General features: G+C 65.9%; 2 protein-coding genes and 1 non-coding gene across 3 annotated transcripts; all 3 read left to right on the forward strand.

Annotated features, from left to right (window-relative positions):
- The first annotated feature begins 481 nt into the window (after positions 1-481).
- TRNAL-UAG (transfer RNA leucine (anticodon UAG)) lies at positions 482-563 on the forward strand. The gene has a single exon. It is a non-coding gene; the product is annotated as a tRNA-Leu (tRNA).
- Positions 564-1,989: 1,426 nt separating this feature from the next.
- TNFSF12 (TNF superfamily member 12) lies at positions 1,990-9,237 on the forward strand. The gene is made up of 6 exons (XM_065416943.1): positions 1,990-2,112; positions 5,277-5,312; positions 6,822-6,906; positions 7,274-7,324; positions 8,351-8,472; positions 8,986-9,237. Exons 1-6 carry the CDS (start codon positions 1,990-1,992, stop codon positions 9,235-9,237), a joined length of 669 nt encoding a protein of 222 aa, XP_065273015.1.
- Positions 9,238-13,403: 4,166 nt separating this feature from the next.
- On the forward strand, positions 13,404-19,333 carry TNFSF13 (TNF superfamily member 13). Its single transcript, XM_065416942.1, has 6 exons — positions 13,404-13,601; positions 14,900-15,017; positions 17,907-17,954; positions 18,355-18,473; positions 18,926-19,067; positions 19,224-19,333. Exons 1-6 carry the CDS (start codon positions 13,404-13,406, stop codon positions 19,331-19,333), a joined length of 735 nt encoding a protein of 244 aa, XP_065273014.1.
- Positions 19,334-25,957: the final 6,624 nt, after the last annotated feature.

Below are 25,957 nucleotides of genomic sequence, written 5' to 3' on the forward strand. Positions count from 1 at the left end.
CAGAGGTGGCCGCATGTTTGCTTCATGCAGCTGTAGCAGAAAGCGGAGGTGAGCTGGCTTTATACCAGTGGGGGGTACGTGTGCTCTTGGGGGGTACACTGAGGTCTTCCAGGGGGGCCACGCCAATGCCTTGTTTTCCAGCAGGCCGGTGAAGTCAGGCCGAATTCAAATTTCCAACCTTGACCTGTTTACACTGCTCGGGCTCCTCCCCCCGAACCAAGATGTATATGGCCTGGGTGTTATTTCCTACCGCATCGGTCACGCTTGGGGGTTTATGGTGGGTTTGGGGTGTAATTTGGGGGTGCAGAAGCCAAATCAGCCTCCCGCCAAGGGGAGGGCGCCCAGGCCAGGCCAAGAGGTGCCGGGAATCTGGAGCGGGCAGAACCAGATGTGGCTCCGGATCTGGCTTGGCACCTTTGGAACTGGTATCAGGCTATTCCTGAGTCATTGCCAGGCTCCGACAGAGGAGGCTGCTGCCAGTGGTAGCGTGGCCGAGCGGTCTAAGGCGCTGGATTTAGGCTCCAGTCTCTCCGGGGACGTGGGTTCGAATCCCACCGCTGCCAAACGAAGGTTTTTTGGAGAGTTTTAGCGCCGCCCCCTGCACGAAGCGAGGGGGGGTGGGAGCCGGTCGCTCCTCCCAGGCAAGGGATTTTAGCTCTAGCTCCCCGTCTTGGGCGCCGCGCCGGTGGCGTGGTGGGGAGCGGAGCTGGTTTCCAAGTAACAAACCTCGGTTCGGTTCCAGCCTCGGCTAACTTGTTTCTTTACAGATTATTTTAACCCCTTCACCACCATAGGATCCTTCCCCCCCCATGGGTCAATCCCGACCCCCTGCCCCCCCCCAGCTCTGCCGGTGCCCCTCACTCCCGACCCGCAGCCCCTGCCAACCCTACCCTGCCCCCCCCCAGCTCTGCCGGTGCCCCTCACTCCCGACCCGCAGCCCCCTGGATATAGGGACTGAGGCCAAATTCTAGGAGGTCTCCTTTCGGAGGCATCCGGAGCGGCCCGGCTGACAAGCCTCCCCCAGCCCCCCCGGGGGACGCCAGATGTTGCGGGGGAGGGAAGTGGGGCGGGCGCTCCGTGCAGATGCAGGGGTCTCCAGGGGGGGTCTTGGCATGTGTGGGCAGGGAGGGGTCAACCAGCTGCTTAGCTGGGGCCGGATCTGGGTCCTGGAGCTGTTCCACACATCGGCCACCAGGGGGCAACAGAGATCGGCTGGTGGGTTGGGGGGGGGGCTGGGAGCCAGGACTCCTGGGTTCTCTCCCTGGCTCTGGGAGAGGAGTGGGGGGCTGGGTTAGGGGTTGCCAGCCCCCTGCCACTCGCAGGATTTCGTTCTTGAGGCCAGGCCGGCGCGGGAGCTGCTGTGTGTGTCGGGGCAGAGCGACCCACCTGGGCCGGCTCCTCTGTCTGCTTGTCACACACACACTCCCAGAGATGGCTCGCACAAACACTCACACATGCATACATTGACACAGTGCTACACTGACAGTGCTACTGACACACACTGTCTCTCACACAGACAGAAACACACTGACACACACACCCTGCTCTCTCTCTCACACACACACTGACAGAAACACACACTCACACACCCTGCTCACTCACACACTGACATACACACTGACTGACTGACACTCTCACACACACACTGGCTGACACACACACTGACACACACACAAACACACTGACTGACTGACACTCTCTCACACACACTGACTGACACAGAAACACGCACTGAGACACACACTGACACACTCACACACACTGTCTCTCTCTCACGCACACACACTGACACTCACACACACTGTCACACACACACACTGTCTCTCTCTCTCACACACACACACAGACACACACACACGGTCTCTCTCTCGCGCGCGCTCTGCCCCCCCCCCCCCGCCTGTTTCCTGTCCCTGGCGCTCGGCGCTCCCGGCCCCGCACGGCCCCGCCCCGATGCCCCGGCCCGGCCCCGGAGCGAGGGGCGGCAGGTCCATGGGGCGCAGGCGGCGGCGGGCGCGGGCCGGGCGGGCGCTGGGGCTGGCGGGGGCCGCGCTGGGAATGGCCGGGCTGGGGCTGGTGCTAGCGGCCTGGGCCTGGGCCCGGAGCCCCCCGAGGGTGAGTGACCGGGACCCCCCCGCGGTCCCCCAGCGCCCCCTCCCCGGGTCCCCCCCGCGCCCCCCCAGCGCCCCCTCCGCGGGCCCCGAGCGGCCCCAGCCTGGGACCCCCGTGTCCTCCCCGCGCCCCCAGCCTGGGACCCCCTCGCGCCCCCCCAGCGCCCCCTCCGCGGGCCCCGAGCGGCCCCAGCCTGGGACCCCGTGTCCTCCCCGCGCCCCCAGCCTGGGACCCCCTCGCGCCCCCCCAGCGCCCCCTCCGCGGGCCCCGAGCGGCCCCAGCCTGGGACCCCGAGAGGCCCCAGCCTGGGACCCCCGTGTCCTCCCCGCGCCCCCAGCCTGGGACCCCCTCGCGACCCCCCAGCGTCCCCTCCCCGGGCCCCGAGCGGCCCCAGCCTGGGACCCCGAGCGGCCCCAGCCTGGGACCCCCGTGTCCTCCCCGCGCCCCCAGCCTGGGACCCCCTCGCGACCCCCCAGCGTCCCCTCCCCGGGCCCCGAGCGGCCCCAGCCTGGGACCCCCGGGTCCCCCCCCGCGCCCCAAGCCTGGGACCCCTCCGCGGCCCCCCAGCGGCCCCAAGCCTGGGACACCCCCCAGCCGCTCCCCCCAGGCGCCCCCAGCCGCTCCCCCAGCGCCCCCCCCCCCCGCGCCCGCCCCGCGCCCCAAGCCTGGGACCCCCCAGCAGTTCCCCCTCCCCGCGCCCCCAGCCAGGGACCCCTCCGCACCCTCCCGCGACCCCCCCAGCCGCTCCCCCCAGTGATCTCTGCCCTCCCCGCGCCCCAGCCAGGGACCCACCCCAGAGCTCCCCTCCTCAACCCCCCAGCGCCCTCCACGCCCCAAGCCCGCGACCCCCCACCAAGGGTTGAGTGACCGGGACCCCCGCGTTCGCCCCCCCCCCCTCCCCCCCACAGGCGCAGGGCTGGGGCCGGCTACGGGAGAGGGTGACGGGAGGACGTGGTGGGGGAGGGGAAACCCACACGGTTACACAACGCCTCCCCCCCGCTACACACACACACACCACACCGCCACACAACCCCCCCCCACGGCTACACAACCCCCCCAACACACATCGCCAACCCCCCCATGCTATACACACGCACACCACACAGCTACACACACACCCCACTGCTACACAACCCGCCAAACAACGCCCCCCAAACCGCTATACACACACACTGCTCTGCAAACACACACACCACACCGCTACACACACAGAGTCCCCCACATGGCTACACACACCCGCTACACACACACACACTGCTCTGCAAACACACACCTGCTATGCACCCCCACACACTGCTGTGCAAACACACACCCACTACACACACCCACTGTTCTGCAAATACGCACCCCGCTACATAAGCACACACTGCTTTACAAACATACACACAGTACACACACACACTGCTCTGGAAACACACACCCGCTACACACACACACACACACACACTGCTCTACAAACACACCCACACAACACACACATTCCCTGCTCTGCAAACACACACCCGCTCTACACACACACACACACACTGCCACATACACACACTGCTCTGGAAACACACACCCTGCCACATACACACACTGCTCTAGAAACACACCCCACTACACAAACACACACACACACACACACACAGTGCTCTAGAAACACACACATACACACACACACACACACTGCTTTGCAAATACACACACCGCCACATACACATACTGCTCTGGAAACACACACCCCACCACATACACACACTGCTCTACAAACACACCACACTACACACACACACACACACTGCTCTAGAAGCACACACACACACACTACACACATACACACATAGTCACTGCTCTCCAACCCCCGCTACACACACACACACACTGCTCTACAAACACACCCCACTACACACACACACACACACACTGCTCTAGAAACACACACACACTACACACATAGTCACTGCTCTCCAACCCCCGCTACACACACTTCTCTACAAACACACCCCACTACACACACACACACACACTGCTCTAGAAACACACACACACAACACACATAGTCACTGCTCTCCAACCCCCGCTACACACACACACACACACTGCTCTACAAACACACCCCACTACACACACACACACTGCTCTAGAAACACACACACACACACACACTACACACAGTCACTGCTCTCCAACCCCCGCTACACACACTTCTCTACAAACATACCCCACTACACACACTGCTCTAGAAACACACACACACACACACTACCTTGCTAACACACACCCGCTACACACACAAACTGCTCCGCAAGCACACACGCCGCTACGCTCTCACACTGCTTTGCACACACCTGCTACATACACAAACACACACAGAGCTTTGCAAACACCCCCCCGCTACACACACACACTGCTCTGCAAACGCACACACTGCTACACCCACGCACACCCACTACACACACACATGCACTGCACTGGAGACACCCCCCCGCTACACACGCACACACTGATACACACACACACAGCTCTGCAAACACACCCCACTATACACACCCACCCACACTTATTATGCAAGCACATAACATTCTAACATACAACACTGTCCAAACACACCCACACAAACCCACAATAGCACACCCACACCTCCTTCTGTGCCTTGATCTGATGTGTGATCTCCCCGCCCCACCCACTGGCTGCAGCCATGGGTGCTCTCTCCTCCAGGATGGAAGGGTCTGTGCGTGCCCCCCCACCCACCCCGTGCCTCAGTTTCCCCATGTGTTGGGTGGGGGGAGGCTGTTGCCTCTCTGGCCATGGGGACAGGGTGGGGCGGCAGCGGGTCCAGACCTTGAGATGCCCAGGAGACACCGCCCTGAATCCAGGCTGGGTTATAGGGCAATGGGGCCAGCCCTGCCTGCCAGGGGAGAGCGCCCCCCGCTGAGCCCCCGCCCCGCTCCCTGCCCCACAGCACCCCCTAGCGCCACCCTGGGGCGAGCCCTGCCTGCCAGGGGAGAGCGCCCCCTGCTGAGCCCTCCGCCCCACTCCCTGCCCCACAGCGGCCCCTAGTGCCGCCCTGGGGCCAGCCCTGCCTGCCAGGGGAGAGCGCCCCCTGCTGAGCCCCCTGCCCCACTCCCTGCCCCACAGCGCCCCCTAGCGTTGGTCTGACTCCATCTGTTTCTTTCTTTTGCCAGGAGCTGCCGGAGGAGATGCCGGGCGCGCTGGAGCTGGTATGTCTGGGGTGCCAGTTCCCCCCCCTCCACCCCCCGCCCCATACCGGCTCTCTGCCCTCCTCCCCACACCGGCTCCCTTCCCTCTGGGGTCGGTTTTCTCCTCTTCTTTCCCTGACATTCTCAGTCGTTTTCGTTCCCTTTTGCTTTTTCCTTCCGTCTTTCTTCTCCTTCTCTCTCTCTTCATTTCTCCCGCTCTTTTCCTTTCATCCTTGAGTTTCTCATTCCTCCTTTTCTTTCCGTTTTCCTCTCTCTGTTCTTTCTTCCTCTCATCCCTTTGCTCTCTGGTTTTCTCTGTCCCGTCTTCCGTTCCTCTTTCCTCTCAGCCCTGTGGCGTTCCTTCTCCTTTCCCTTCACTTTCCTTCTTTCTTCTCCGTTTTCTGTCTTCCTCTCGTTCATCCATTCAGCCTTCTTCGTTCTTTCCTCTGCTTTTCTTTCCTTCCCTCCTTTGTCTGTTCAGTTCTTCATTCATTTCTCATTTCTCCTGTTCGCCTTCCCGTCTCTTCTCCTTTTCTTTTTCATTCTCTTGTTTTTTTCTTTTGTTTGTGCTTTCTTTTTGTTTCTCCCTTCAGCCTTTTCATTCTGCTTTTTACTCGTCCTCTTGTCTCTTTTCATTCTTCTTTCCACTGATTCTGTGTTCTGCTTTCCTCCATCATAGACTTTTTCATTCTTCCTTTCTCTTCTTTCTTCTCTTGTTTTTCTCCATTCCTCCTACATTCTTCCGCTCTTCCATGCATTCACTGTTTGTGCGTTTGCTTGTTTTGCCCTTTGCTCCTTTTTCGTTCATTCTTCTGCTTTTCTCCTTCCTGTCTTTCACTCATTCGTCCCACGTTCAGCCTTCTGCCCTCTCTCTTCACTTTGCCTTTTCTTTCCCACTCTCTTCTTTTTCCATTGCTTCGTTTTCTCTTGGTTTTTCTCTTTCGTCCTTCACCCATCTTTTCCTGCCATTTCTTTCTTTCTTTCTTTCTTTCTTTCTTTCTTTCTTTCTTTCTTTCTTTCTTTCTTTCTTTCTTTCTCATTCAGCCCCTATTCTTTCTTTCTTTCTTTCTTTCTTTCTTTCTTTCTTTCTTTCTCATTCAGCCCCTATTCTTTCTTTCTTTCTTTCTTTCTTTCTTTCTTTCTTTCTTTCTTTCTTTCTTTCTTTCTTATTTGTCCCCTTTTCTTTCTTTCTTCATGGACTTTTTCACTCTTTCCGTCTCTCTTTCACTCCTTCTCTGGAGGGGGCCCAGGACCCCGGAGGGAGGTGGGGGAGACTGGGTCGTCCCCCCGCCCTGAGGGATATGGGCCATGAACAGAGATGGGGTAACTTCCCGCCGCCTCCGCTACTCCCCCCTTCCTGAGACTGGGCCCCTCCCAGCCAGAACTGGCTCCCACCCCCCAAGACAGTGTATTATTTAGGGGGGGTGGGCTCCTGCAATACAGAGATTGTGGGGGGCTGCAGGGGGGGCTGTGTGTGTGTCATTTACACCCCCCATTAACCCTTTCCTCACTCAACTGTCCCCCACCCAGCTGGTGCCCCCTGTTGGCCGCAGCCCCCAGGGCTGGTTCCTGCAGCACCTGGACCAAGAGGAAGCGCCGCGGGAGAGGAGATCGGGTGAGTGAACCCCCAGCATTGTCCCCAACCCGGCAAAGGGGGGCTGGCAGCCCGAACTCCTGGGTTCCCTCCCCACCGCGGGGGGTTAGAGCGGGGGGGCTGGGAGCCAGGACTCCTGGGTTCTCTCCCCGGCTCTGGGAGGGAAGCGGGGGCTGATTGGGTTAGAGCCGTGGGGGCTGGGAGCCAGGACTCCTGGGTTCTCTCCCGGGCTGTGGGAGGGAAGTGGGGGCGGATTCTGTGGTTGTCTGCATATGCATCTCCATGTAATGCTGCCCCCTAGTGGCAGCTCGCTATATAGCGCCTGTGTGTGTCATGAGACCCATACGGCATAAAGGTAAGTGCGATTCTCCCTGCTTGTATTCGGCAGTGTCCAGGGGGAAGAGGCCTCGCTCAAAACCTGTTGCTGCACACTATAAAGGTGAGAGACCTGGGAGGCATCCGGTCGGGTTGGGATCGGGAGGTGGTGGATTTAAAAAATATATATACACATATTTGGAGGTGGCTTGTTGCTGGTTAAGTCATTGTGGTTTTGAGCCCCCCCCCTGCTCTAACCACCAGCCCCCACTGCCCACCCAGAGCCGGTGAGAGAACCCAGGAGTCCTGGCTCCTAGCCCCCCTGCTCTAACCACCAGCCCCTCCCCTCCCAGAGCCGGGGAGAGAACCCAGGAGTCCTGGCTCCCAGCTCCCCCAGCTCTAACCACCAGCCCCCGCTCCCCTCCTAGAGCCCAGGAGAGAACCCAGGAGTCCTGGCTCCCAGCTCCCCCTGCTCTAACGCACCAGCCCCCGCTCCCCTCCTAGAGCCCAGGAGAGAACCCAGGCGTCCTGGCTCCCAGCCCCCCCTGCTCTGACCCACCAGCCCCCACTCTCCTTCCAGAGCCGGGGAGAGAACCCAGGAGCCCTGGCTCCCTGCGCCCCCCAGTGTAGTAACGGCTCATGTTGGTCTCTGTTTCAGTGCAATTGCCAAAGGACCCAGCTGGGATCAATTCAGGTAATTCTAGGAGGGGCTGTGTGAAGCCCGTGATTCCACGAGGGGGCTGGGAGCCAGGACTCCTGGGTTCTCTCCCCAGCTCTGGGAGGGGAGTGGGGACTGGTGGTTAGAGCAGGGGGTGCTGGGAGCTTTCAGTCTAGCTGCGCTTCCCCTGCCGCCACCTTAGGGGTGGGGAGTCTGGTACCTGGACAAACGTCCCTCCCCAGGCTGAGCGCCCTGCAGTTCCGAGGGCAGCCAGCAGGGGGCAGCCCCACACCCTGAGGATAATACATCGGGGGCAGCTTATTATAAACCGGGAATGGGGGCAGAGAAGGTGGGAGTGGGGCTGGGGGAGCCAGGCAGAGGGGTGGGCCAGGGCAGCCCTCAGTCTTGAGGGCGGCGGGGGGGGGGGGGGGAATCTAATGTGTAATACACCTGCCCCCCCCTTCTGTGCTTCCCCCTCCTGCACCATGCCAGGGCCTGACGGGACCATCCGGGGCTGGGAGGAGACGCTCAATGCCACGAAACCCTTGAACTACAATCCGGCCAGCGGGGAATTTGACGTCCTCCGGAAGGGCCTGTACTACCTGTACTGCCAGGTGAGGGGCAGCCGGACGCCTGGGTTCTCTCCCCGGCTCTGGGAGGGGAGTGGGGGCTGGTGGGTTAGAGCGGGGGGGGGCTGGGAGCCAGGACTCCTGGGTTCTCTCCCCGGCTCTGGGAGGGGAGTGGGGGCTGGTGGTTAGAGCAGGGGTGCTGGGAGCCAGGACTCCTGGGTTCTCTCCCCGGCTCTGGGAGGGGAGTGGGGGCTGGTGGGTTAGAGCAGGGGGGGGGGCTGGGAGCCAGGACTCCTGGGTTCTCTCCCCGGCTCTGGGAGGGGAGTGGGGGCTGGTGGTTAGAGCAGGGGTGCTGGGAGCCAGGACTCCTGGGTTCTCTCCCCGGCTCTGGGAGGGGAGTGGGGGCTGGTGGGTTAGAGCGGGGGGGGGGGGGGGGCTGGGAGCCAGGACTCCTGGGTTCTCTCCCCGGCTCTGGGAGGGGAGTGGGGGCTGGTGGTTAGAGCTGGGGGGTTGGGGCCTGGACTCCTGGGTTCTATTGACCCCCTCTGCCCCCGGCAGGTGCATTTCAACGAGGGGCGGACAGTGTACATCAAGCTGGACGTGGTGGTGGACGGGGTGCTGGCCCTGCGGTGCCTGGAGCAGTTTCCCCCGACCAGCGCCGGCCCGCAGGACCCCGAGCTGCACGTCTGCCAGGTCTCTGGGCTCCTGCTCCTCCAGCCGCGCTCTGTCCTTCGCCTCCGCACCATCCGCGACGTGAGGCTCAAGGCTGAGCCCTATCTCACCTTCTTTGGCCTCTTCCAGGTGCACTGAGCCAGGGGCGGCGGGGCAGGACTCCTGGGTTCCCTGGGAGAGCAGTGGTGTTGAGTGGCCGGAGCAGGAGGGGGCTGGGAGCCAGGACTCCTGGGTTCTATCCCCAGCTCTGGGAGGAGAGTGGAGTCCAGTGGTTAGACCAGGGGGGGGCTGGCTGGGAGCCAGGACTCCTGGGTTCTCTCCCTGGGTCTGGTAGGGGAGTGGGGGCTGGTGGGTTAGAGCAGGGGGGGCTGGGAGCCAGGACTCCTGGGTTCTCTCCCCGGCTCTTCCTGTCCCCAACGCTCAGCGCGGGGATAAAACACCCAACCAAAGCCCTGACCCCCACAGCAGGGGAAAGTGGCACATGGGGGGGGGGCACAGTGCCCATTGCAGCCACCAGGGGGCACACGGCTGCTCTCGGCTGGCTGGCCTGCCCGCCTCGCCCACCACTCGACAGCAGTGGCGGCCAATAGCACGCCAGGACCACCGGTGCCTGATTGGCTGCACCGTGGGTGGGCGGGACAATGAACGCCCACCCATGGAGGGGGCGGGGCACACACACACACACACACACACACACACACACACACACACACACACACACACACACACACACACACACACACACACACACACACACACACACACACACACACACACACACACCGGTGCCCGTGCGGGGTGGGTGCGGGACTCACGGGACACAGAGTATTTTATACCAGAAACGATTATTAAAAGGAGAATTAAAATGCCGTGGCCTCGTCTGTGGCGAATTGCTTGACCTGGGTTCTCTGTGAGGGGAGTGGGATCTGGTGGTTAGAGCAGGGGGGGCTGGGAGCCAGGACTCCTGGGTTCTCTCCCTAGATCTATATGCGAGCAGGGGTGTTTCGCGTAGGAGAAGAAGTGGACGGTCCCACTGAGGTTTATTTTTCGGCACCCACCCGTTTATTTTACCATGAACGCCCAACACCGGCCCACCTCCCTGGCCATGGCAGAGACTGACAGCCGCAGCTGGCTTCCTGGCTCAGAAATCCCCAGGCTGCTTCTCCGGCCGGTCCTGTGCCCCAAGGAGCTCTGTCTCTTGACTTCCTCTCCGGGTGATCCGCCCCGCCTGCCTCTCTGGCTTTCTGTGCCTCCATCGCTTTCTGTTTCTCTCACACAGCAGCGACCCGTCGATCCCTCGGCCCATGCCCTTAACCATTGGTCCCAGGGAAACCCCTCCATCCGCAGGGCTTAGCACCTTGGGCGGTGGCTTTCCGCGGTTTCATCTCTCGCTACACACATGGTGCACTTAGTTGCTCCTTCTGCTAAGCCAGATCGGTCCGCGCAGCCGGGGCCGTCTGTCGAGCAAAACAGCCGTGAACCGGTTTGTCACGGGGTGCGAGAAGGGGAGCGGAGTCCTGGGCAGCTAGACGCATTACCAGCTGCCAAAAAGGGGCAGCTTATAAAGGCGGAGACGGCTGCTGGCAGACGGCGCCCAGAGGGAGGCCAAATTCCAGGCAACAGGTGCTGGCAGAACAGGAAGCCAGGGGCCGAGGGAGGAGGCGGCTGGCCTCAGAGAAACAGGTGTGAGTTTTCTTTTGAAAGGCTTCATGCAGGGCTTAATAGACCAGAGGCCAGACGAGGGGGGGAGGGGTGCTGTTTTGGGGAAACTGAGGCAAGCCTCAATAGAATCACGCTCAGCCAGGTGCCCCGGTGAATGCTGCTCATTCATTGGATCACATGATACTGTGGGGAGAAAGGGGGGGGTTACACCTTGTATCTGTCTACTCCCGACCTTGAGCCGGCCAACCCTCCCCACGGCCCCCTCCATCCATCATGACATACACCACCTAGCTACCCGCCCTGCTGTTCCAGGCCTCCGCTCCCTGCCCCCTCTTGGTCCAGACCCGCAGCCCCTGGCCTCTCCTAGCCCAGCCCCGCCAGGGCCCCTTGATCCTACCCCCTGGGGTGAAGGCCACCAGGCCTCAATCGATGGCTTTCCCGGAGCCGGCGGCCGCGTGGGTGGCTGGCTCAGGCCTGCAGTAGCTTATCTTGTGTTCGCACTCACCAGAACAAACTGATGATCAAACACTTCAATTCCTGAGAAAGCCTGAACACGGGTTATCTCAACCACTGCCCCGCCCCAGAGGTGGCCGCATCTCAGCGCTGGGCGAGGGAGCCCTGGATAACCAGCCACTCCACCCCAGAGGTGGCTGCATCTCAGCACCGGGCGAGGGGTCCCTGGGTAACCAGCCGCCCCGCCCCAGAGGTGGCCGCATCTCAGCGCTGGGCGAGGGAGCCCTGGATAACCAGCCGCTCCGCCCCAGAGGTGGCTGCATCTCAGCACCGGGCGAGGGGTCCCCGTGTAACCACCACTCCGCCCCAGAAGTGGCCGCATCTCAGTGCCGGGCGAGGGGTCCCTGGGTACCCAACCTGGCAACTGCTTTAGGCTTAAAAGGCACAAGGGGAATATTGGTTGGGAGGGGGCTGCAGGCAGATGTGGGATAGGCAGTAGCCCAGTGCGAGGGAGGGGAGTGGGGTCAGGTGGGTTAGAGCAGGGTGGGGCAGGGAGCCAGGACTCCTGGGTTCTCTCCCCGGCTCTGGGAGGGGGGTGAGGGCTGGTGGTCAGAGCAGGGGGGGCTGGGAGTCAGGACTCCTGGGTTCTCTCCCTGGCTCTGGGAGGATAGTGGGGGCTGGTGGGTTAGAGCAGGGTGGGCTGGGAGCCAGGACTCCTGGGTTCTCTTCCCGGCTCTGGGGGGGGAGTGGGGGCTGGTGGATTAGAGCGGGGGGGCTGGGAGCCCGGACTCCTGGGTTCTCTCCCCGGCTCTGGGAGGGGAGTGGGGGCTAGTGGGTTAGAGCAAGGGGGGCTGGGAGCCGGGACTCCTGGGTTCTCTCCCCGGCTCTGGGGGGGGAGTGGGGGCTGGTGGGTTAGAGCAGGGGGTGCTGGGAGCCTGGACTCCTGGGTTATAGTCTATTCAGGGGGGCAGGGAAGTTTCCCAGCTGTTGCTAACACCCTGGGACCTGAGTGCATTCATCCTTCCTATGCAAATACGAATGAAGCCAAGCATTTTGGGCGGGGAGATAGAAATCAGGGGGTGACTTTGAGTTCTGGAGGTCTGAGGCAAGAAGGGGGAGCCGGATATTTGCAGATGAATTCAGGGGGTCCCTGGAAAATTCAGGGTGAGCTCAGAGACTTGGGGGTGCCCTCCACAGAGGGGGTAATGGTTGGGGGAGAGATTTGGGGGGCAGAGACTTGTGGGTGACCTCCCCAGGGGAGGAAGGTTTCGGGGGCAGAGATTTTGTGGACTTCCCAAGAGAGGGACTTTAGGGGGGATTTTGCAGGAGGGGGGAAAGATTTGGGGGGGACCTCAGGGCAACCCACAGAGATCTGAAGCAGGGGGACCCCCACCCATTCGCCATTGTGGGGGGGCTAACGGTCCCAGCCAGCTGGCAGACGGATACAGCTGGCAAGGCCCCGGGCACCCGGCAGTTTCCTCCCCCCACGCCCTCTTCCCCACGTCCCCTTACGCAAGACCCAGACGCCAGCGCCCGCCACTAGCCGGCCACAGCCTGGGGCTCGCCGGCCACCCCCCGGAACCTGCAAAGGGGCCCCCACCAGATCCCAGCTGCACCCCCTAGGTCAACCCAGGCCTCACTGGGCTCCGGAGAGGTTGGGGGGGGGGGCGTGAGCAGGGGGATTTTCGGGGGGTGGCTTTGAGAACAGGCCAGGGGAGATTTTGGAGGTGTCCGGGCAGGAATTTGGGGGAGCAGCTAGGGAGGGGGAGGGGAGGCTTTGGGAATGGGATGTGTGGGGGTGTCAGGGAGGGATTGGAAGAGGATTTGGGGGCGCAGCTAGGGAGGGGGAGGGGGCTCTGGGTGTGAGATTTTTGGGGGTGTCAAGGAGGGATTTGTCGGTGCAGCTAGGGAGCAGGAGGGGGCTCTGGGTGTGAGATTTTTGGGGGTATCGAGGAGGGATTTGTGGGCACAGCTAGGGAGGGAGTGGAGGGATCTGGAAGGGGGATTTGGGAGTATCTGGGCAGGGATCTGTGGGCACAGCTAGGGAGGGGGGGCTCTGGAAGGGGGATTTGGGGGTATCTGGGCAGGAATTTGGGGGAGCAGCTACCGAGGGGGGGCTCCAGGAGTGGGCTTGGGGGGGCATCAGGTGGGGGGAAAAGCCAGGGGGGAGGTGACGCTCCCCAGCCCTCATGGCCGGGGCCCCGGGGCGCCAGGCTCTGGGGGGGCTGTGGCTGGGGGGGGCCGCGGCCCTGGGGGTGCTGGCCTGTGTCATCGCCCTTATGGCCCAGCAGGCCCACCTGGGAGCCCTGCGGGGGGAACTGATCCAGCTCCGGGGGGAGCTGACGGCCGCCAGGAGGGGAGAGACCAGGCCCCCTGGAGAGACGCAGGTGAGACCCCCCAAAGCTGATCCACATGAGGGGCTGGTGGGTTAGAGGAAGGGGGCTGGGAGCCAGGACTCCTGGGTTCTCTCCTCGGCTCTGGGAGGGGAGTGGGGGCTGGTGGGTTAGAGCAGGGGGGACTGGGAGTCAGGACTCCTGGGTTCTCTCCTCGGCTCTGGGAGGGGAGTGGGGGCTGGTGGGTTAGAGCAGGGGGGGCTGGGAGCCAGGACTCCTGGGTTCTCTCCCCGGCTCTGGGAGGGGAGTGGAGGCTGGTGGGTTAGAGCAGGGGGGACTGGGAGCCAGGACTCCTGGGTTCTCTCCCCGGCTTTGGGAGGGGAAGGAGGTGCAGGGGGCAGGTGAAACTTACCGGGGAAGATCCGAGGTGCTGCTTTGCTCTCGCTTCCCCCTTGTCCTCCACGGGGCAGCAGCCGGGAGGGAGGAGACCCCTGAAGGGTTAAAGATTAAGCCGCCCCCCCCCCCCCATCGGGGCTGGGGGGAGCCGCTACCACAAACCTGGCACCGACCTTTAGCGCTAGGCGAGGAGGCGGAAACAACCCGCCTCCCTGGGAAAACCCCACATGGCGGAAAGGAATGTGCAGAGCGACCCAATTACTGCTGGCTCTGGGAGGGGAGTGGGGGCTGGTGGTTAGAGCAGGGGGGCCTGGGAGCCGGGACTCCTGGGTTCTCTCCCTGGCTCTGGGAAGGGAGTGGGGGCTGGTGGTTAGAGCAGGGGGGCCTGGGAGCCGGGACTCCTGGGTTCTATCCCCGGCTCTGGGAGGGGAGTGGGGGCTGGTGGTTAGAGCAGGGGGGCCTGGGAGCCGGGACTCCTGGGTTCTCTCCCCGGCTCTGGGAGGGCAGTGGGGGCTGGTGGTTAGAGCGGGGGGAGGGGCTGGGAGCCAGGACTCCTGGATTCTCTCCCCAGCTCTGGGAGGGGTGTGGGGCCTAGTGGTTAGAGCAGGGGGGGGCTGGGAGCCAGGACTCCTGGGTTCTCTCATCATCTCTGGGAGGGGAGTGGGGACTGGTGGTTAGAGCGGGGGGGGGGGGGGGGCTGGAAGCCAGGATGCCTGGTTTCTCTCCCCGGCTCTGGGAGGGGAGTGGTGTCTGGTGGTTAGAGCAGGGGGGGCTGGGAGCCAGGACTCCTGGGTTCTTTCCCCGGCTCTAGGAGGGGAGTGGGGGCTGGTGGGTTAGAGTGGGGGTGCTGGGAGCCAGGACTCCTGGGTTCTCTCCCTGGCTCTGGGAGGGGAGTGGGGGTTGGCGCCAGGGGATCTCTTCCAGGGCTAACCCTCTCCTGTCTGCTCTTGGTTCAGGGGCCCGGGGAGCTGGAGTCCTCCCTGGCTGTGGGGGTCCAGGCCCCCGTGGTTTGGCGAAGGGGGAAAAGGGGCTCCGAGGGGAAGTCAAGGCAGCAGGACCAGCGGCAGCAACACAGTGAGTGGCTGGGGATGAAGTGAAAGTGACAAGTGGCTGCAGCTGATAACAGGTGTCCCACCCTTGGGTGGGGAACGGGGCCTGTCCCCTCTAGGGGGCGCAGGCTCCCATCCGGCCCCAGGGCGGGAGCTGGCTGTGTGTGGTGTGTGTGGTGGGGGAACGGGATATTGAGAAATGAAAGTAGAAAGTGACAAACTCAGCAGGGGAAAGGCCAGCTGCGGATATCAGCTGCCTCCCCGGGTGAATCCGGAGTCACTCCTGATTGCAGTACGGTGAGGCCTGGATTCCATTTCCAATTTTTGCCTCCCAGGTTGTCACGCAGTGTGGGGGAGTCAGGGCCCTGCACCCCTCTTCCTGGGATTCACCGTGACTCTCAGCCAGCCAGTAAACAGAAGGTTTATTGGACAGTAGGAACGCAGTCTGAAACAGAGCTTGTAGGTACAACCAGAACCCCTCAGTCAAGTCCTTCTGGGGGGTTCAGGGAGCTTAGACCCCAGCTTGGGGTTCCCTGCGTTGCACCACCCAGCCCAAGACTGAAAAAAAAAACTCCTCCAGCAGCTCTCTCCCCCCTCCCCCTGCTCCTCCTCTCCTTTGTCCAGTCTCCCGGGCAGAAGGTGTCATTTCTCCCACCCCCTTCCTGGCTCAGGTTACAGCTCAGGTAGCTTCCTTCAAGGGAAGCCCCCCACCCCCAATGTAACCCCCCTGCAACATTCCCAGGTCAAATCCGCCCCGTTCCCTGCTCCATCACATCTCTCCCCCCTTCGAGACTGAACTGAGCGGGGTCACTCTGACCAGTGACCCGGGGAAGTTCAGGGCCCCCTCTCCGGGACAACTCGTCCGCTATCAGGTTGGCACTTCCCTTCACATGGACCACGTCCATGTCATAATCCCGCAGGAGCAGGCTCCACCTCAGGAGCTTGGCGTTGGCTCCTTTCATCTGGTGCAGCCAGGTCAGGGGAGAGTGGTCGGTGTGCACGGTGAAGTGTCGCCCAAAGAGATATGGCTCTAGTTTCTTAAGGGCCCACACCATGGCCAGGCATTCCTTCTCGATGGCCGTGTAGGAGCCCGTCTGCAGGGTCAACCCTGTGCATCTCGCAGGTATTCTCAAAGGCCGTCAGGAAGGTATCCATGTCCTCCCCCTCCTTACGCTGGGCCAGGAAGCACTTATCAAAGCTCTTTGCAGTCTTGGGTCCCCCCTCGCTCACCGCAGCCGGGGCCCCACTGCTCCTCAGTCTGGCCAGCTCCAGCTCATGCTGACGCTGTTTCTCCTTCTACGCCAGCCTATGCTGACACTGTTTTTCCTTCTCTTCCCGCTGCTTTTCCCGTTCTTCCCGCTCCTCCTTCAGTTCTTGCTGCCTCAACTCGAGCTCTTCCCGTCTCATCTCCCATTCACATTCCAGCCGCATCTGCTCCAGGGACGGGGAGCTCCGCCGGGACGATCCCCTGCTGGCCGCCGGGGTCAGGGTGCCCTCGGTATTCGCTGGGCTTCCCCAAACCCCTCCCCTAGGTATAGGTAGGCAGGGTTTCGGGATGTCCTCGGCAGCAGTCTGCCCCCTCCAAGCCATGTCAGGCCCCGGGGCTCACGCTGCATCCGCCGGGCGGCTTCCCTCAGGGACAGGGCTCGGTTCATCCAAGCGACCCTTCTCCTCCAGCTGGGCAATGAGCTGTTCTTTGGTGGACCTCCCAATGCGCAGCCCCCTCTGCCTGCACAGCTCCACCAGGTCGCTCTTAAAGCGTTTAGCATACATCCTCCTGCTGGCCACTCGCCGGCCTGTGCTCTCCGCTTTCCACCGTTCCCGGGGGACCCCTAGTGTGCCAGCCCTTCTTCAGCTCACCCCCTCTCTGCCAGGGTCGAGCTGCAGACTCCTCCGCCCCGGGACCGCTCGCTGCGATCCCCCGGGGGACCCTGTTACTGCAACAGTCCTTCTCGCTGGTCACACACTCCCAGGGGTTAATCGCCCCCTGAACCGTCTCTCTCTGACTCTTCAGCCCACCTGGTCCCCGTCGATCCCCCTTCGTTTTACTGCTCCCCAGTCACTTACTGCAGGAAGCGCCGTCCACGGGGTGCAGTACATCCCACCGCTGCCACCAGTTGTCACGGAGTATGGGGGGACTCAGGGCCCTGCACCCCCGGCGTCCTGCGATTCACCGGGACTCTCAGCCAGCCAGTAAAACGAAAGGTTTATTGGACAGTAGGAACACAGTCTGAAACAGAGATTGTAGGTACAACCAGGACCCCTCAGTCAAGTCCTTCTGGGGGGCAGGGAGCTTACACCCCAGCCTTGGGGGTCCCTGCGTTCCACCACCCAGCCCAAACTGAAACTAAAAACTCCTCCAGCAGCTCTCTCCCCCTCCCCTCTGCTCCTCCTCTCCTTTGTTCAGTCTCCCGGGCAGAAGGTGTCATTTCTCCCACCCCCCTCCTGGCTCAGGTTACAGCTCAGGTAGCTTCCTTCCAGGGAAGCCCCCCACCCCCAATGTAACCCCCCTGCAACATTCCCAGGTCAGTCCGCCCCGCTCCCTGCTCCGTCACACAGGTCAGTTTCTGGTAATAGCTGTTGCCCCGGCGCCCCCCGCAGTGGATCACCCCGTTGAGCTGATATCTTTTGTGGTGCGGGGGGAGATGCTCCGGGGTTGGCCCCTGGGGTGGAGACCTCGGGCTCTGACCCAGGTGCAGGCAGCGGTTCTGGGGAGATCACACAAGCCCTTAGGTTCACACCGCTTCGTGGCAGAGGTGGGATCCCAGTGCCGCTTGGTAGGGCTGTTAAAGTTCCCAGCGGCTCCGAGCCCACTGGGAGATCCAGGCTCTGGCAGCCATGGGGCAAAGGGGCGCAGGGGTGAGGGGAGGGGAACTGGCGAGTCACTGTCTCTGTCTTTCCACCTGACTCCTAGGGAAACGCTCGGTTCTGCACCTGGCCCCCAGCCATCGCTCCACCAACAGTGAGTCGTCATCCCCACCCCCCACCCCAGCATCCCCCTTGCCTGTGTGACCCACGCTGACCATCAGGACTCCTGGGTTCTCCCCCCCGCTCTGGGAGGGGAGTGGGGGCTGGTGGGTTAGAGCAGGCGGGGCTGGGAGCCGGGACTCCTGGGTTCTCTCCCCGGCTCTGGGAGGGGAGTGGGGGCTGGGGGTTAGAGCAGGGGGGCTGGGAGCCAGGACTCCTGGGTTCTCTCCCTGGCTCTGGGAGGGGAGTGGGGGCTGGTGGGTTAGAGCAGGGGGGGCTGGGAGCCAGGACTCCTGGGTTCTCTCCCCGGCTCTGGGAGGGGAGTGGGGGCTGGTGGTTAGAGCAGGGAGGGCTGGGAGCCAGGGGGTGCTAACAGCCCCCCATCACTCCCACAGATGAGGGGGACATGACTGAGATCTGGTGGCAGCCTTTCCTGCAGCAGGGCCCGGCGCTGGAAGTGAGTGGTCCGGACGTGGCCGTGAAGCAGACAGGATTGTACCTCATCTACAGCCAGGTAAGGGCCAGTCCCGGCCCTGGGGCTGGATGGGAGCTGGCGCCCCCTAGAGGGGACAGGCCCCTGCCCCATTCCCTGCCCCCCTGAGCCAGCCAGTCCCCGCCCTGGGGCCGGGTGGGAGCCGGCACCCCCTAGAGGGGACAGGCCCCTGCCCCATTCCCCGCCCCCCTGAGCCAGCCAGTGCCCGCCCTGGGGCCGGGTGGGAGCCGGCGCCCCCTAGAGGGGACAGGCCCCTGCCCCATTCCCCGCCCCCCTGAGCCAGCCAGTCCCCACCCTGGGGCCGGGTGGGAGCCGGCGCCCCCTAGAGGGGACGGGCCCCTGCCCCATTCCCCGCCCCCCTGAGCCAGCCAGTCCCCGCCCTGGGGCTGGATGGGAGCTGGCGCCCCCTAGAGGGGACGGGCCCCGGGACCCCCAGTCCAACCCTCAGCCCCTCTCCCCTGCCGCCCCCCCAGGTGCTGTTCCACGATCCCACGTTCACCATGGGGCAGGTGCTGTGGCGGGCGTCGGCCGGGGGGCCGGGGCAGATCCTGCTGCGGTGTGTCCAGAGCATGCCCCGCGAGCCGGAGCAGGCTTACAACAGCTGTTACAGCGGAGGTGAGGGGGGGGGGGTGTTATAGCTACTGGGGGGGGGAGACCACCCCGGGGGGAGGAATGTGCAGCCACTGGGGGGGGCAGTTACAGGGAACGGGGGGGGGGGCAGCAGGGAGCCGTCCAGACCCCAGCCCATGATGATGTGTGTCCCCCCCTCAGGCGTTTTCCAGCTGCAGCGCGGGGACCAGCTGAGTCTCCGGGTGCCCCGGGCCAACGCGTCGCTAGATCTCAGCCCACACGGGACGTTCCTGGGCCTGGTCCGCCTGTAGAGGGCCGGCCACCACCCCCCCCCCCCCCCCGCCCCCAGGAGAGGAAGGGACCCAGGCGTCCGGGGAGCTGCAGAGGGACTCGGCTAGAAAAGGGACCCAGGCGTCCAAGAAGGTGCAGAGGGAATCGTCCGGAAGGGACCCAGGCATCCGGGGAGCTGCAGAGGGAATCGTCCAGAAGGGACCCAGGCGTCCGGGGAGCTGCAGAGGGACTCGGCCAGAAGGGACCCAGGCATCCGGGGAGCTGCAGAGGGAATTATCCAGAAGGGACTCAGGCGTCCGGGGAGCTGCAGAGGGACTCGGCCAGAAGGGACCCAGGCATCCGGGGAGCTGCAGAGGGAATTATCCAGAAGGGACCCAGGCATCCGGGGAGCTGCAGAGGGAATTATCCAGAAGGGACCCAGGCATCCGGGGAGCTGCAGAGGGAATCGTCCGGAAGGGACCCAGGGGAGCTGCAGAGGGACCAGGCCAGAAGGGACCCAGGCATCCGGGGAGCTGCAGAGGGAATCGTCCGGAAGGGACCCAGGGGAGCTGCAGAGGGACCAGGCCAGAAGGGACCCAGGCATCCGGGGAGCTGCAGAGGGACTCGGCTGGACGGAACCCAGGGGACCTGCAGAGGGGAGCTGCAGAGGGACCTGGCCAGAAGGGACCCAGGCGCCCAGGAAGTCCGGGGCAATCCCAGGGCTGTGATTTTGGGGTACATCCTGGAAGGGTCTCATCATTGGGGCGGGCGCAGGACTCCACCCTGGCCACCAGGGGGCGCCCCTGAGGGCAGCCTGAACCAAACCAACCAACCCCCCCCCCCCAAAAACAACAAAAAACTAAGGAAATTCCAGCCCCAAAACTTTGTGAAGGTGGCGAATGGGGCACGGTGAACAAACATGCCCCAGGGGATGGGCGACTGGGAGCCCGGACTCCTGGGTTCTCTCTTCAGCTCTGAGTGGGGTCTAGTGGCTTGGAACAAGGGTGGGGGAGGAGCCAGGACTCCTGGGTTCTTATTTGGCTTTGTCCGAAGCCCGGCAGCGACAGGAATACAGAGCAAACAGCCCCAGCCCGGACCACTTGGCCGGTCTGGGAGGAAGGGACCCAGGCGTCCGGGGAGTTGCCGAGGAACTCAGCAGGCCTGGGAGGAAGGGACCCAGGCGTCCGGGGAGCCGCAGGCGGGCGTTGGAGGACACATCCCGTTTGTTACAGTCCCGGGTGGGAGCAGGGGGGGTGGCGGGGGGCTGGGTTCGCCCGGGTGCTCTGCTGTGGGTTTGTTACCTGCTAATAAAAAATGATTCCACTTGCCAAACACCCCCCCCCCGTGCCCCCATCTGCTCGGGAGCTCAGCGACCAGGGGGGGGGGGGGAGCTATGCAGGGCTCCCCCCACCCCAGCGGGTCCGTCACAGATACCTTCCGGCTTTGTCCTTACGGAGACCGGGCTGGGCCCCCTGGCCCCTGTGTCCCATTCCCTGCCCCCCCCAGCTTCACCTGCCCCCCACTCAACCCCCCTTCCCCCCAGCTCCATCTGCCCCCCTCCAACCAATCTCCCCTCCCCACTGGGCCCCCTCCCCCCGACCTCCACCTGCCCCCCACTCAACTCCCCCTCCAGCCAACCTCCCCTCCCCCCCAGCTCCACCTACCCCCCCTCAACCCCCCCTCCAGCCAGCCACCCCTCCCCGCCCACCTCCACCTGCCCCCCACTCAACTCCCCCTCCAGCCAACCTCCCCTCCCCCCCAGCTCCACCTACCCCCCTCAACCCCCCCTCCAGCCAGCCACCCCTCCCCACCCACCTCCACCTGCCCCCCACTCAACTCCCTCTCCAGCCAACCTCCCCCTCAGCTCCACCTGCCCCCCCTCCAGCCAACCTCCACACCCCCCAGCTCTACCTGCCCCCCCCCACTCAACCCCCCCACCCAGCCAGCTACCTGCCCCGGCTGGGCCCCCTCACCCCCCCAGCTCCACCTACCCCCCCCATGAGCCTCCCCTCCCAGGTGGGTCCCCCCTCGCCCCCAGACACCCCCCCCACGCGACTCGTGCCCCATCCCCAGCCAAGACCTCCCCCTCGCCCGCTATCGAACCAGCCCCCTTCCCATCTCGGCCTCCCCGCAACTACAGCCAGGCCCCCCCCGACTGGGACCTGCCCTCAGGCTCCAGCCAGCCCCCCAGCTGCCCCCCTCCAGCCCAGCCCCCCCCCAGCTACCCCCCTCCAGCCCAGCCCCCCCCCAGCAGAGGTCCCGGTCATCCCTGGAGGGGGGGAGGGGTTGAGGCACCCAATAGGTTCCAATCCCCCTCCATGGAGGGGCCCATCGGTCTGTCACCTGGAGGGGGCCGTGCATGGAAGCTGGGGACCGGGGTGGGGGATTGGGGGAGGGGAGGCCCAGGAGCGTGGGGGCTGCTGGCGCAACCAGAGTGCGAATGGTTCCTGCCCCCGGCCCCGGAAAGGCCCTTCAGTGTCACAAGCAAACGCAAACCACAGAGTTACGAAAAACAGGAAATGGGAGGGGGGGCTGCGGCAGAGCTGGGGGGGGGGCAGGGCCGGGCTGGCAGGGGCTGCGGGTCAGGAGTGAGGGGCACCGGCAGAGCTGGAGGGGGCAGGGCTGGGCTAGTGGGGGCTGCGGGTCGGGAGTGAGGGGCACCAGCAGAGTGGGGGGGGGCAGGGCTGGGCTAGTGGGGGCTGAGGGTCAGGAGTGAGGGGCACCGGCAGGGCTGGGGGGGGCAGGGCTGGGCTAGCAGGGGCTGCGGGTCGGGAGTGAGGGGCACCGGCAGAGCTGGGGGGGACAGGGCCGGGCTAGCAGGGGGCTGCGGGTCGGGAGTGAGGGGCACCGGCAGAGCTGGGGGGGCAGGGCTGGGTTAGCAGGGGCTGCGGGTCGGGAGTGAGGGGCACCGGCAGAGCTGGGGGGGGCAGGGCTGGACTAGCAGGGGCTGTGGGTCGGGAGTGAGGGCGGCAGGGCTGGGCTAGCAGGGGCTGCGGGTCGGGAGTGAGGGGCACCGGCACAGCTGGGGGGGGCAGGGCTGGGCTGGCAGGGGCTGCGGGTCGGGAGTGAGGGGCACCAGCAGGGCTGGGCTAGCAGGGGCTGCGGGTCGGGAGTGAGGGGCACCGGCAGAGCTGGGGGGGGCAGGGCTGGGTTAGCAGGGGCTGCGGGTCGGGAGTGAGGGGCACCGGCAGAGTGGGGGGGGGCAGGGCTGGGCTAGTGGGGGCTGAGGGTCAGGAGTGAGGGGCACCGGCAGGGCTGGGGGGGGCAGGGCTGGGCTAGCAGGGGCTGCGGGTCGGGAGTGAGGGGCACCGGCAGAGCTGGGGGGGGCAGGGCTGGGTTAGCAGGGGCTGCGGGTCGGGAGTGAGGGGCACCGGCAGAGCTGGGGGGGGCAGGGCTGGGCTAGTGGGGGCTGCGGGTCGGGAGTGAGGGGCACCGGCAGAGTGGGGGGGGGCAGGGCTGGGCTAGTGGGGGCTGAGGGTCAGGAGTGAGGGGCACCGGCAGAGCTGGGGGGGCAGGACTAGGCTAGCAGGGGGCTGCGGGTCGGGAGTGAGGGGCACCGGCAGAGCTGGGGGGGACAGGGCCGGGCTAGCAGGGGGCTGCGGGTCGGGAGTGAGGGGCACCGGCAGAGCTGGGGAGGGCAGGGCCGGGTTAGCAGGGGCTGCGGGTCGGGAGTGAGGGGCACCGGCAGAGCTGGGGAGGGCAGGGCCGGGTTAGCAGGGGCTGCGGGTCGGGAGTGAGGGGCACCGGCAGAGCTGGGGGGGGGCAGGGCCGGGCTAGCAGGGGCTGCGGGTCGGGAGTGAGGGGCACCGGCAGAGCTGGGGAGGGCAGGGCCGGGTTAGCAGGGGCTGCGGGTCGGGAGTGAGGGGCACCGGCAGAGCTGGGGGGGGGCAGGGCCGGGCTAGCAGGGGCTGCGGGTCGGGAGTGAGGGGCACCGGCAGAGCTGGGCGGGGGGCAGGGCTGGGCTAGCGGGGGCTGCGGGTCGGGAGTGAGGGGCACCGGCAGAGCTGGGTGGGGGGCAGGGCTGGGCTAGCGGGGGCTGCGGGTCGGGAGTGAGGGGCACCGGCAGAGCTGGGCGGGGGGCAGGGCTGGGTTAGCGGGGGCTGCGGGTCGGGAGTGAGGGGCACCGGCAGAGCTGGGCGGAGGGCAGGGCTGGGCTAGCGGGGGCTGCGGGTCGGGAGTGAGGGGCACCGGCAGAGCTGGGGAGGGCAGGGCCGGGTTAGCGGGGGCTGCGGGTCGGGAGTGAGGGGCACCGGCAGAGCTGGGGAGGGCAGGGCCGGGTTAGCAGGGGCTGCGGGTCGGGAGTGAGGGGCACCGGCAGAGCTGGGGAGGGCAGGGCCGGGTTAGCAGGGGCTGCGGGTCGGGAGTGAGGGGCACCGGCAGAGCTGGGGGGGGGCAGGGCCGGGCTAGCAGGGGCTGCGGGTCGGGAGTGAGGGGCACCGGCAGAGCTGGGGGGGGGCAGGGCCGGGCTAGCAGGGGCTGCGGGTCGGGAGTGAGGGGCACCGGCAGAGCTGGGGGGGGGCAGGGCCGGGCTAGCAGGGGCTGCGGGTCGGGAGTGAGGGGCACCGGCAGAGCTGGGGGGGGGCAGGGCCGGGCTAGCAGGGGGCTGCGGGTCGGGAGTGAGGGGCACCGGCAGAGCTGGGGGGGGGCAGGGCCGGGCTAGCAGGGGCTGCGGGTCGGGAGTGAGGGGCACCGGCAGAGCTGGGGGGGGGGCAGGGCCGGGCTAGCAGGGGCTGCGGGTCGGGAGTGAGGGGCACCGGCAGAGCTGGGGAGGGCAGGGCCGGGTTAGCAGGGGCTGCGGGTCGGGAGTGAGGGGCACCGGCAGAGCTGGGGGGGGGCAGGGCCGGGCTAGCAGGGGCTGCGGGTCGGGAGTGAGGGGCACCGGCAGAGCTGGGGGGGGGCAGGGCCGGGCTAGCAGGGGCTGCGGGTCGGGAGTGAGGGGCACCGGCAGAGCTGGGTGGGGGGCAGGGCTGGGTTAGCAGGGGCTGCGGGTCGGGAGTGAGGGGCACCGGCAGAGCTGGGGGGGGGCAGGGCCGGGCTAGCAGGGGGCTGCGGGTCGGGAGTGAGGGGCACCGGCAGAGCTGGGGGGGGGCAGGGGCGGGCTAGCAGGGGCTGCGGGTCGGGAGTGAGGGGCACCGGCAGAGCTGGGGGGGGGCAGGGGCGGGCTAGCAGGGGCTGCGGGTCGGGAGTGAGGGGCACCGGCAGAGCTGGGGGGGGGGCAGGGCTGGGCTAGCAGGGGGCTGCGGGTCGGGAGTGAGGGGCACCGGCAGAGCTGGGGGGGGGGCAGGGCTGGGCTAGCAGGGGGCTGCGGGTCGGGAGTGAGGGGCACCGGCAGAGCTGGGGGGGGGGCAGGGCCGGGTTAGCAGGGGCTGCGGGTCGGGAGTGAGGGGCACCGGCAGAGCTGGGCGGGGGGCAGGGCCGGGCTGGCAGGGGCTGCGGGTCGGGAGTGAGGGGCACCGGCAGAGCTGGGCGGGGGGCAGGGCCGGGCTGGCAGGGGCTGCGGGTCGGGAGTGAGGGGCACCGGCAGAGCTGGGGGGGGGGCAGGGCCGGGCTGGCAGGGGCTGCGGGTCGGGAGTGAGGGGCACCGGCAGAGCTGGGGGGGGGGCAGGGCCGGGCTGGCAGGGGCTGCGGGTCGGGAGTGAGGGGCACCGGCAGAGCTGGGGGGGGGGCAGGGCCGGGCTAGCAGGGGCTGCGGGTCGGGAGTGAGGGGCACCGGCAGAGCTGGGGGGGGGCAGGGCCGGGCTAGCAGGGGCTGCGGGTCGGGAGTGAGGGGCACCGGCAGAGCTGGGTGGGGGGCAGGGCCGGGTTAGCAGGGGCTGCGGGTCGGGAGTGAGGGGCACCGGCAGAGCTGGGGGGGGGCAGGGCCGGGCTAGCAGGGGCTGCGGGTCGGGAGTGAGGGGCACCGGCAGAGCTGGGGGGGCAGGGCTGGGTTAGCAGGGGCTGCGGGTCGGGAGTGAGGGGCACCGGCAGAGCTGGGGGGGCAGGGCTGGGCTAGCAGGGGCTGCGGGTCGGGAGTGAGGGGCACCGGCAGAGCTGGGGGGGCAGGGCTGGGCTAGCAGGGGCTGCGGGTCGGGAGTGAGGGGCACCGGCAGAGCTGGGGGGGGGGCAGGACTGGGCTAGCAGGGGCTGCGGGTCGGGAGTGAGGGGCACCGGCAGAGCTGGGGGGGGGGGGGCAGGGCCGGGCTAGCAGGGGCTGCGGGTCGGGAGTGAGGGGCACCGGCAGAGCTGGGCGGGGGGCAGGGCTGGGTTAGCGGGGGCCGCGGGTCGGGAGTGAGGGGCACCGGCAGAGCTGGGGGGGGGCAGGACTGGGCTAGCGGGGGCTGCGGGTCGGGAGTGAGGGGCACCGGCAGAGCTGGGGGGGGGGGGGCAGGGCCGGGCTAGCAGGGGCTGCGGGTCGGGAGTGAGGGGCACCGGCAGAGCTGGGCGGGGGGCAGGGCTGGGTTAGCGGGGGCCGCGGGTCGGGAGTGAGGGGCACCGGCAGAGCTGGGCGGGGGGCAGGGCTGGGCTAGCGGGGGTTGCGGGTCGGGAGTGAGGGGCACCGGCAGAGCTGGGGGGGGCAGGGCCGGGCTGGCAGGGGCTGCGGGTCGGGAGTGAGGGGCACCGGCAGAGCTGGGCGGGGGGCAGGGCTGGGCTAGCGGGGGTTGCGGGTCGGGAGTGAGGGGCACCGG

This window comes from Emys orbicularis, chromosome 15 (assembly GCF_028017835.1).
Source record: "Emys orbicularis isolate rEmyOrb1 chromosome 15, rEmyOrb1.hap1, whole genome shotgun sequence".
Taxonomy (NCBI): Eukaryota; Metazoa; Chordata; order Testudines; family Emydidae; genus Emys; species Emys orbicularis.